Below are 12,259 nucleotides of genomic sequence, written 5' to 3'. Positions count from 1 at the left end.
AAAAACCTGAAAAATTGGGCGTGCAAAATTATTCAGCTCCTTTACTTTCAGTGCAGCAAACTCTCTCCAGGAGTTCAGTGAGGATCTCTGAATGATCCAATGTTGACCTAAATGACTAATGATGATAAATAGAATCCACCTGTGTGTAATCAAGTCTCCGTATAAATGCACCTAGTCTCAGAGGTCCATTTAAAGCGCAGAGAGCATCATGAAGAACAAGGAACACACTAGGCAGGTCCGAGATACTGTTGTGGAGAAGTTTAAAGCCAGATTTGGATACAATAAGATTTCCCAAGCTTTAAACATCCCAAGGAGCACTGTGCAAGCCATAATATTGAAATGGAAGGAGTATCAGACCACTGCAAATCTACAAAGACCTGGCCGTCCCTCTAAACTTTCAGCTCATACAAGGAGAAGACTGATCAGAGATGCAGCCAAGAGGCCCATGATCACTCTGGATGAACTGCAGAGATCTACAGCTGAGGTGGGAGACTCTGTCCATAGGACAACAATCAGTCGTATACTGCACAAATCTGGCCTTTATGGAAGAGTGGCAAGAAGAAAGCCATTTCTTAAAGATATCCATAAAAAGTGTTGTTTAAAGTTTGCCATAAGCCACCTGGGAGACACACCAAACATGTGGAAGAAGGTGCTCTGGTCAGATTAAACCAAAATCGAACTTTTTGGCAACAATACAAAACGTTATGTTTGGCGTGAAAGCAACACAGCTCATCACCCTGAACACACCATGCCCACAGTCAAACATGGTGGTGGCAGCATCATGGTTTGGGCCTGCTTTTCTTCAGCAGGGACAGGGGAGATGGTTAAAATTGATGGGAAGATGGATGGAGCCAAATACAGGACCATTCTGGAAGAAAACCTGATGGAGTCTGCAAAAGACCTGAGACTGGGACAGAGATTTGTCTTCCAACAAGACAATGATCCAAAACATAAAGCAAAATCTACAATGGAATGGTTCACAAATAAACATATCCAGGTGTTAGAATGGCCAAGTCAAAGTCCAGACCTGAATCCAATCGAGAATCTGTGGAAAGAACTGAAAACTGCTGTTCACAAACGCTCTCCATCCAACCTCACTGAGCTCGAGCTGTTTTGCAAGGAGGAATGGGCAAAAATGTCAGTCTCTCGATGTGCAAAACTGATAGAGACATACCCCAAGCGACTTACAGCTGTAATCGCAGCAAAAGGTGGCGCTACAAAGTATTAACTTAAGGGGGCTAAAAAATTTTGCACACCCAATTTTTCAGTTTTTTATTTTTTAAAAAAGTTTGAAATATCTAATAAATTTCGTTCCACTTCATGATTGTGTCCCACTTGTTGTTGATTCTTCACATAAAATTACAGTTTTATATCTTTATGTTTGAAGCCTGAAATGTGGCAAAAGGTCAAAAAGTTCAAGGGGTGCGAATAATTTCGCAAGGCACTGTGTATATATATATATATATATATATATATATATAACTATATATAACTATTACTGGTTTTAAATTAAAAATTCTAAATGGCTTTTTTATACAGTATTTATAAATATGTAATAAATGAAATGCTTCAGAGGGGAGGAAACAGACATTGCAAAAGAGATTTGAACTAAATAGATGTAGGAGCATACAGTGCATGACCTCATTCCTGCGCTCATCAAGAACAGACTCATCAGGGTCTGCTAGAGGTAAACACAACACAACTTACTGGGCAAACTCTTGCTATCATAGAGTGAATCTGTTTGGTGCTCCCACTGTTGTCAGTCAGTCTCTCTTTCAGAAAGAAATAAACTTTTGCATCATTTGGGTCTGTTCCATCTGAAAGAAGCTGTGCATCCACAAAAATTGGCTCTAGAAGGCAAAATATTGAATTTCATGCTTGAGAAATTATTAAGAATTGTTACTACATCCATTGAACCAGATATTGATGCGTTAGTAGTTTATCAAAAACAGATGTCAAATATTGCACCTGTTTTATGTTGCACTCTTTTATTTTTTTAATAAAAATATTACAAAAAAATGAAGTTTTATTACTCAGATAGGTTAGGTACATTATCTATATCAGTGATTGTTAACTTGCGATCTGCCCAACTTTTTCTGGTCATCGGCTATCCTTATTGTTAGTGTATTTTATGTGTGGCCCTCCTAGGTGTGCACAGCCCATTGCATTAGGGTCTGCACCCCAAAGCTCCAACACACATGCCTTTCTCTGCAGCCTCAGCTTCACTGGACAGTGAATGGATGGGAAGTGCCCTGTGCTGAGCAGCTTCCTGTTCATTCACAAACTGAAGCATAGTAAACACAGTTTAAGGAAGGGGCTGGTAAAAGACATATTGATTAACCCTTTCCCCTGCTCTCCAAGTGAAAAAAATCCCCTGCTGCAGTCGAGGGGAAAGGAGAGGAGGAAAGCCAGAAGCACTGTGAGGGGAGGGAGGGGGGCAACACAGGGGGAAGCCCCGAGCAGTAGGGAGAATCATTACTGCACAGAGTGATTAGGGTGTGCCAACGCATGCCTTGCACACCCCAGTGCATGCCGGTGGTGGCCCTTCATGTTTGTGAATTTATGTGAACTCAGCTTTGAGGAAGGGGGTGTGTCCCCCAAGCGTATCAGCTTGGCTATACAGCGGGATACAATTGGAGCATATATATCTTACACTATATGGCATCTTGTGGTTTTTGTGTTTATTTACCAGTTGCACTTTTGTAAGTATCACATTTTTAGCCATTTTATTTTCTCAAATACATTTTTGCAGTAATGCCCTAGGTGATTGTGCCTTCCTGTCTTCTTGTTTTTGTAGTTACACCTAAATTGCAGCACACAACAACACATGATGCATTGGCAAAAATGGTGCAGGTACATTTTTGGCACACTAGGGTGCTTTCACACTGATGTGGTGTGGTTTTCCCATACCAAAGGTGCAGCGCAGTGCACCTGCCGGTTTTATGCAGGTTACCTGCACTTTTACATTGATTAATATTACATCAGTAGTTTTGGCGCATTTTCTGAAAGCTGATCAAATTCCTGCATCCAAGTCTTTTGCTCCACTTTTAGGAAAGTACCAAAATTGCCGGATGTAATAGAGGTCTATGGCAAAGAGCAGGTTACCCTCAAGTACACTGCTCTGCACCCTCAGTGCAGGAAAATGGCACTAGATCCTTGTATAAGCACCTTAAGGCCAGGTTCCCACTAGCTGTAGCCGTGGCTTACAGCAGGGGTCCAGTGCATCCCTCTTCTCCATTTCAGGTGCGAAATTTGTCTGAATTCAGACCTGAAACTGAGACAAAGATGCACTATTTTAGTGCGGACTGCGGCCTCCTTGTAGCAGTGTGAACCAGCTCCATTGAGAGTCGGCCACACTCTCCTGTCATGCGAATTGGTTGCAGGGAAACCTGCATCCAATTCCCATAAGTGGGAATCCAGCCTTAGGGAGCATTGGCAGCCCATTCCTTTTAATGAGTTTCCCCAAAACATCACCCAAGTCAATGCACATTAACACACATGCATTAACATACCTCAAAAATGTAAAATATGTAAATGGCCCATAAATCAATTGTTTACTTTATTTGACACTAATCTAACACCTAGATGCAATTTCCTTAATAAAAGAAATAATAATAAAAAAAAAAAAAGCTTACCACTTAACCACTTTGAATTATGCTGATCAGTTCGTACAGCATTACGTTTTGTTAAACTTCGAAATATAGCTGAGTCTGTACCCATAAAATCTATATACATTCCAGAAAACAACTCTTCATCTAAAAATAAATAACAAATATGTCATTAGAAATGGAACGCCTGCATTTATTTGGAACTTGCATAGCGATATGGCTTGCACTTCCTCTGAATGATAACATACTTGGCAGCACATATATTTCTTGACATTTCAATGATAAATACATTGTTTTTCAAAAACTTATCAATTGGTATTTCTTTTTTTTACAGATTTCTAGAAACGGTAACAAACAAAAACAGGAACTTCTATCTATAAAAATGTATCCTCATTTTTTTTCAGCCAATTTTTATTGATATAAAAATATTGATAATAATAATAGATTAAATTTGTTTTCTAAAATAATATGCATCAGTTAAGTATTTGGTCATCCACAGGGGAGTTTGAGTCACCTGGCATTACTTGTGTGATAAACAAAAGATATTTTGTGTGAGTTACCTTCAGAAAAGCATAAAAAAATTTTAAAGTGTTATTTTACTTCAGAATATGACTGAAAAGGTAACATTGATAATATTTTATGATTTGTGTATGATGCTCAAGACATCTGGCACTTTCCTTCTCAAGCAATTAGTGTTTTTAATGGTTTGACTGAACTTCTGCACCGATGTTCAATCCAGGAATAATATATCAATCAGGCTCTAAATCTTAACAAAATATTACATGTCTGTGAGCTGATATGTTATTTGTTCCAAATACAATTTATTCTGTTATCACAGATTTTATTTTCAACCATGTCTTTTCTACATCAACCTGTAGCAACCCTTAATTTACTATTCATTAAACAGCATTAATTTGCATTCAATGTCCCATGGAAAGACTTTCTTTCTTATAACTTTCAGTAGGGTTATATAGGTATACGTGTAGAAAGAAGGGCATCTAAAAAATCATTGCCCATAGTTTTTTTTTTGGCTTTTAGAGATGAATGAATAATAAAATACACCCCACTGGCAATTTGTCTGATTATTGCCTGTGATCTCATTCTCTGGGTTTGAATATTGCTATCTAATGTTGTCTCTGAACCCTTAGGTGTCAAACTTCACTGGAGCTCATCTATCTATATATTTTTCAGATGAAAGTAGCATTCTACCCTGCCCCAGTGAACTTATGAAGGATCAATTCAACATCTTTCTCATTTATCTTCACCTTTGTTGATGAAGGCATGTAGTGTACTCTAGTGTTCAATATCAAACAAAATCACACTCTCTGACCTAGTCATGTGTATTTAATCAGTATGAACATCTAAAATTATATATAAACCAAAACTTTTAACGGAATGTTTGTTTCTTGATGTCTGTGTACCATTGGTGAGATTTCCCTTGACTTGGTGTCCCACAAGTAAAAGGAAATGTCTTTACAATCAGGAGAAACTGACCCTCAACAGCTGTCATCAGAACAGGAAACTCCATTGGAAGATTTACCATCTTTTCCCATTCTAGTGACAACTATTCCTACTTGGCAACTATAACTATTTGTAGTTTCCAACACCTTTTGTCTCATTGATATAGTTACCAAGATATATGGAAAGGTACATCTGTCCAGCAGAGACAAAAATAGCAATAAAACATGACAAGGGTTTTAAAGTGACCCTGTCAGCAAAAGAGAAACTCCAGTTGGCAGGGAAACAGGTATTTGACCCATTCAACCACATAAATACATAACCCCATAAATGCAGCTTCTGGGAAGCAATGAAGAGATGGCTTTTCAATGGGCCACCAGAAAGGTAAGTACAGTGACTCCTTTGGCAGGCATATATTTCTATACAAGTGACTCTGTGCTGACAGACTTGCACACTCTAACCAAAATGAAACCACTTTAGCCAATAGATGAATTTCAATACCAAAAACATTCACAATTACAGAATGCCATTTCAGCTCTCACTAAGTACCTGGAAAATGTAAGTTGCTCGCTTAGATAAGTAAATACAGTAAAATCTTGGAATGCGAGCATAATTCGTTCTGGAAACCTGCTTGTAATCTAAAGCATGAGTATATCAAAGCAAATAATGGAAATTCACTCCACAACCATTTATTTATAAGTCCTTTAGTTTATAGTCTATATAAAAAGATTATAGCAATGTGGAGATTGTTAAACCATAAAATGTCCATCCTCAAATGGCGGCCTCCACAAGGGGATTAGAAGCAAAATCCAGCAGTAGCTACAGAGTATAATTGAGAAGAGAAGCGGATCTCACCACTGTCAGTCTGCAATAATGACTGGGAAGACTACCCTGTAGTAGAGTGATCTGAAAGCAAGGCTTGAAGTGCTTGTGGATCGCAGCATTGAAGGGATGACGGTGATGGCGGTGCAGGGGATCGTCTATGTGGACAGTTTTACCCCGGATGCCTGCATACTTAGATGTGTTTTAATCATTAACCATGTGAGTTGCTAAATGTTGTACTTTATTAAATGTAACCATATTGCTACACTCTCTTTTATACTTAGTTATTACGTGACGCTACTTGTATATCAAGACATCGCATGTTTATCAAGTCAAAATCGATAAAAAAAAATGTACTTGTCTTGCAAAACCCCCATAGAAAAAGTTACTCTCAATCCAAGGTTTTACTGTAATATTCAATACTGAAATTCTTTAAAATTATTTAAATTTAGCAAAAGAAATGCACACTAGTTATCAAATTGTGCAAGTTGGATGTCTGCCGAAATATCAGTCAAATGCAGCATTTACAATGCAAATGGATAACTTTGTGATAAGTCGTTAACACTATGAATCAAAAAATAACTGATCAGATGTTTTGCTGGAGTCCCTCACTGAAAAAGTAAACAATATTTTGGACTTTAAAAAATGATATGTCTTTAAACCCTAGGAAGATTGCTTCAGTGTAACTGGCAAGTGTCATTGACATGCTGCAGAAAACTGTGGCATAATATAAGAGTATTAGTAATATATGTATTAGTATTGTTAATAGATACTTACTGATCATAACAGACACTGTGTTTACTCTTGGGTTAAAAGAACAGCGGCCTTTTCCAGATTCATTTTTATAATCGATTAAAAAAACACGATCCTGGAATGAAAATGATTCATATAAGGAGAAACGTAATTTAACTTCTGTAACATACATATCTGCATAAAAACATATCACTTTATATACCCATCTCCTTTATTTTCACTGAAAATTTTACTGCTATATAATGACTGTGTAGAAAATAAAATCCCTAGTGATTTAATGTCACTGACTAGGTAGCTACAATGTTTAATAGGTTCTCTCAATCAAATCTGCAGCACATGCTTTTAAATAGCCTTTTGTTCTTTAAATTATGAATAGTGTCTTTGATTTTAGTGTGACTGTGCAGAAAGAATGTTTCCTGTGACCTTTTGTAGAATACATTCTTATGCAGGACAGACTAGAAAATGACTATCAACATATAATGCAGATCTTGAAAACTGCTCAAAATATTGTCTTAATGTCTGCATTATATTTTCAATCGACTATTTTTTTTAAAGAAGTGGAGGGCATATTTATGCTTTGCTGCATCACAAACTATATGAGTAGTACTTCATATAGAGTTATTTCAACTATTAAGATATTAGGTACAGTATCATTTATGAGAACAGAAATTATTTGAAAATAAATTAGAAGTAAATTTTCTTCTCTCCAACATTTATGTCACAATTTTACAGAGCTGCATACATAATGCTGAGAAATAATTAAGGTATAAAACCTTCTACCTTTAACCTAACCTTTTACCACCATGTAATGAAGACAGTCATAAAACAAAGGGAAGATCTTACAATAGAAGTCCCCAAAACACATATAAAACATCAAGTGTCTCAGCTACTTATGCAAACATACATGTGATGTGATAACATACACAGCACAGTTTAACAAAAAACAACCCTATGAAAAAAAAACAGCTTCTGTTTATGGCCCAAACAACTAGAAAAAAAAGGAATATGATCTGAAGTAAAACCAATGACCGACCTCCATCCCAGAGGTGATTTTTTATTCTAATACTAATTTATATTACAGATACAATTTTTAGTTAAGCTCCTGATGAGTGGATGAAGAGCCACAAAACGCGTAGAGTTCACAGTTATGAAGCCCTACCTTTTGGAGACTGACCAAGTGTCATTTATGATCCAGTTTTAAGTTATTTATTCATACAATATGGAATGTACTTTTATATATGTTATCTATCTTTGATATGTCAAGTCTCCTAAATTGTGTATGTCCATTATTCATTTGTGCTTTATATAACTGTTTTATTATGCATTATTTAATAAATTATTAATTATTATTTTGTGATTGCTATATCTTTTCTATTAGGAAGTGGCCGACCTCATACAAAGTCCCACGACCCATCCTTCTTTCTTAACTAGAAAAAAAAACTTGGTAGGGAGGACGCAGACAAACTAAAATGCCATGACTTATTTTAAATAAATCATCCTATTTATTAAAGTGGAAATAATCCTTCCTATCGTTTTCAGCCAAGGAAGCTGCCATCTTGGCCTCTGTTTGATCTTCAACTGCCATGATGCTGCACATGTGATCAGTTATAACACCAGCCATTGGATGATCTGACAGTTTGGTAGAGAGAAACAAACAATGTGCCAGTTACATTCTCGGCACGTGTCGGAAATGTAACTGTTTTTTAAACTGTCAAATCAATGTGTTTACTTCCGCTTTAAGTACTTAACTTTATAAAAGGAAAAGGAGAACTGGTGTAAATAGACAGATGAAAAAAAATATGGGAAAAGAAGAATTTAAGAAAAAAATACAAAAAAACAATTGCAAAAGAGAGGCATTATAACAAATTGGTACACCATTTCAATGAAAGATCTTTCTCCAGTGTTCTTCTATTGAAAATATTGGATAATATTTTTGTGTTAAAAAATTTGCAAAACATTTTCTTTAAAACTGGTTCAGCTGGGTCAAGTTCTATAACTTGGTAAAAACGAATTAAGGAAACTTCCCATAGTAGCTGTGCCAATGAACAATTAAGCCCCCATTCACACTGATGCGATTTGCCATGCGATTTTATGGTTCCAAGTCACATGACAAGTTGCACCCCATTGTCTGCAATGGAACTGTTCAAATTGCCATGACTCATATCATAGCAACTTTAAAAAAGGTTCCTGCACTTCTTTTTGCCAATTTGACTGTGACTTGCATAGACTTCAGTTAAACAAAGTCACAATGAACACGTAGGTGCAAATCACACTGATCTGTGCTTTGAAATCTTGCAGAAGTAGTATGATTGCAAAGCTGAATCAGTGTGAACCAAGGCTACAAGACTCTCATGCGTCTCTTTCTCCCTTCCATTCTATGTCATTTTTTTTCCTGTTTCCACTACCCTTCCCTAGATGTCAATTGTCTTCCCTCCTCTTCCCCCTCCCCCTCCCCCTTTTGAGCTCTCCTTCCATTCCTCTCTTCCCCAAATCCCCCTTTATTTCCCTCTTCCTCACATCCCCTTACACCCCTCCCTTTATTTATTTATTTTTTTCTCTTCTGGGATCTTTTGCCACTATCTGGCTATGTACTTAGTTCCCAGTGCACTCTTCTTGAAACACAAATTACACTAACGGGTATATGCAATAGGACCTAGGTTCCTTACAGTATTGTATCATATTTATTGCCTGCATTGATCTTCTATTCGCATATACTTGTCTTTATAGCATCTTCCCCTTTATTACTTTCATAATTACCCTGACTGTTTAACACCATATCATTAAGTCATGTCTTTCATATATATTATGTTTTGTATCTCATGAATCTGTACAAATGAAATTTGTACCAGCTTCCTTTGTTGATGTTATATGAGGGAAACCTTGAACCTCCCAACAATGTTTCAATATGTTTGTATTTATCTTCTGTGTTTCTATGTTTCTTTGAAGTCCAATAAAATTCCTTAGGACTAATAATTAAAAGCTCATTCCCAGGCAAAATTGGTCTAGAGGCCAAGAGAACACCACCACTGAAAAGTGCCCATGCCACCAAGGCAGTTATGGACGCAGCCACCTGAAAAAAAGACAAGCCCATCCTGCTGTAGGAAGAGAGGAAACTCGGGACCATGCAAGTTATGTCATGGTCAGAGATTTAGGTAAGTAAATGTGGCATATAATCAATTGTGGTGTGGAGGGGGGGGGGAGTGATGGGGGGTGGTTAGAGTATACCCAAACATGAACTTAACACCTCTGTAATTTGGCTTTTAACTGTGTCCCACTGACTGCGTGGCATGTCACATTAAAGTGGTAGTAAAGTTTTTACTTGTACCTACTGGTAAATCTATAATAAGGCTTACCTGTAGGTACAGTGAATATCTCCTAAGCTTGCACCATTTAGGATACATTCAATCTGAATGCAGACGGTCATGTAACTGACGCATGCGTTCTGAAGGTATGGCATACCTGTGCCGTCCCTTCAGAGCTCTGTGCAGCAGCTTGGCCAATCAGATGGCTGGAGCCCCTGAACCCGGAAGGAAGAGCGAGGGGGATGGAAGTCCTGTCAGCAATGACAGTGCACTGCTAGAGGGATGTGTTCTAAGGTTAGTATTCCATAATGTCACATTATTTTCTTTGACTCTATGAAAGCTGTTGTCTCTCTTACACATTCTGAAATGTAGTGATAACTAAAACTCATGTTACAGATAAAAGTGATGGGCTACAGATATTTTGGAGACACATTATACATTGAAAAGGAATCTGACACAGTCTTAGCTAATCTTAGTAACATTATGCACTGTACCTCAGATCTCCGGCCTCGGTTGACATATGTGCATATAGGACTGAAGGCTCCACTTCCACAAACATATAAGTGAGTTCGGTTGAAGCTCTGAATAACGCGTACAAAATTACCACAGCCATGCTATGAACAAAAAAAAAGAAAAAAAAAAGTGTTTAATCCATAAAAATGCTAAACACCTGACTTAGTAACAACATATTATAATTTGTTCTACAAATATATTTAGTTCTTTTCCTTATATGGGTGACCCTTGGATATTTAACCATGCCATACCAACGTGCCATACACTTCTACTTTGGATAAAAGCTCAGCAGATACATATTCTGTCAAGGCTTAAAGTGTTACTAAACCCACATCAGTAAAATCTGTCTGTAGATGCAGAATAGCATGCTTGTTATGCTCACTGTGTAACCTAAGTGATTAATCCTCTGCATTGTGTAAAAAGGCTGTGTGATCCTGTATGCACAGATCCTTCCCCTCCTGCACATTTACTCTGGACAAGTCCAGATAAGCACAGTAAGTGTAGTTCAGCTGCACATGCTCAGTTTGGTCTCCCTGGTTGTAGCTGAGCTATTCAGGTCACATGGTATTAACATCACACATTTGGGCATGTATACAGATCCTAAATGACAGCCCAGTCCCTCCCTCCTCCTCTATGCCCAGTAACTAAAAAAGAACACAGTGGGCGGAATGTCACATCTTGATTGATGGATACTCCGCCTCCCTTAAAAGCATGAGGACACAGGCTGTAGTGGGTTTCAAGAGGCAGTGATTCCATAAAGGAGATAACACCCCTGTACATGTTTTTGCAGTGTTCTTTTTTGACTTCTCAACAGTATCAGTTACAGCCTGCAGACATGCATATCAAGGCCGTAGAGATTTTGAAACTTTAAAAATAAATTTATTTCCCATTTTCCAAATTCATAAATAATACAGATCGTGCCAAAAATGTGTTATGTTTTCTTTTTTCATATCTGTGATCCTTCTTTCTCTCTTTCTGTGCCTTTTCTTTTTTTTCTCTCTCTCTCTCTCCCCTGTCATCCTTATCCCACCTGGCAACTAGCACCCCACCCCCTGTCATCATCATCCTTGCCTTCATCACACCTGGCAACCCACTGAAAGCTTTCTAACACCCCACCCCCCTGCCATCCTCATCTTCATCACATCTGGCACTCCACTGATACCTTGCTAACACCCCACCCCCTGTCATCCTCATCTTCATCACACCTGGCAACCCACTGCAACCTTGCGAACACCCCACCCCCTGCCATCCTCACCTTCATCCCACCTGGAAACCCACTGATACCTTACTACAACCCACCCCCTGTCATCCTCAGCTTCATCACACCTAGCACCCCCACTGCAACCTTGCGAACACCCTACCCCCTGTCATCCTCATCACACCTGCGAACCCACTGATACCTTGCTAACACCCTGCCCCCTGCCCCCTGCCATCCTCATCACACCTAGCAACCCACTGATACCTTATTAACACCCACCCCCTGTTTTCCTCATCCTCATCACACCTGGCAACCCCTTGATACCTTGCTAACACCCGCCCCCTGTCATCCCCATCTTCATCACACCTGGCAACTCATTGATACCTTACTAAAACCCCACCCCCTGATATCCTCATCCTCATTTTCATGACACCCGGCAACCCACTGATACCCTGCTAACACCCCACCCCCTTTCATCCTCATCATACCTGGCAACCCACTGATACTTCACTGCCATCCTCCTCCTCATCTTCATCATACCTGGCAACCCACTACAACCTTGCTAACACCCCACCCCCTGCCATCCTCATCCTCATCACACCTGG

General features: G+C 38.5%; 1 protein-coding gene across 1 annotated transcript in view; it reads right to left on the bottom strand.

Annotated features, from left to right (window-relative positions):
* SEMA3C (semaphorin 3C) overlaps nucleotides 1-12,259 on the bottom strand; it is a 218,378-nt gene that overhangs the window by 52,855 nt on the left and 153,264 nt on the right. The window contains exons 5-8 of the mRNA XM_082256716.1: nucleotides 10,438-10,557; nucleotides 6,666-6,756; nucleotides 3,636-3,755; nucleotides 1,708-1,850 (exon numbers count right to left, since the gene is read on the bottom strand). Of these exons, the coding sequence (XP_082112842.1) occupies nucleotides 1,708-1,850; nucleotides 3,636-3,755; nucleotides 6,666-6,756; nucleotides 10,438-10,557 (474 nt within the window). The remainder of the gene's footprint in view (nucleotides 1-1,707; nucleotides 1,851-3,635; nucleotides 3,756-6,665; nucleotides 6,757-10,437; nucleotides 10,558-12,259) is intronic.

Source organism: Pelophylax lessonae (assembly GCF_965119305.1).
Source record: "Pelophylax lessonae genome assembly, chromosome: 4".
NCBI classification, from domain to species: Eukaryota; Metazoa; Chordata; class Amphibia; order Anura; family Ranidae; genus Pelophylax; species Pelophylax lessonae.
Note: the sequence above shows the minus strand (reverse complement) of the source record. Positions and strands in the feature narration are given on the sequence as shown.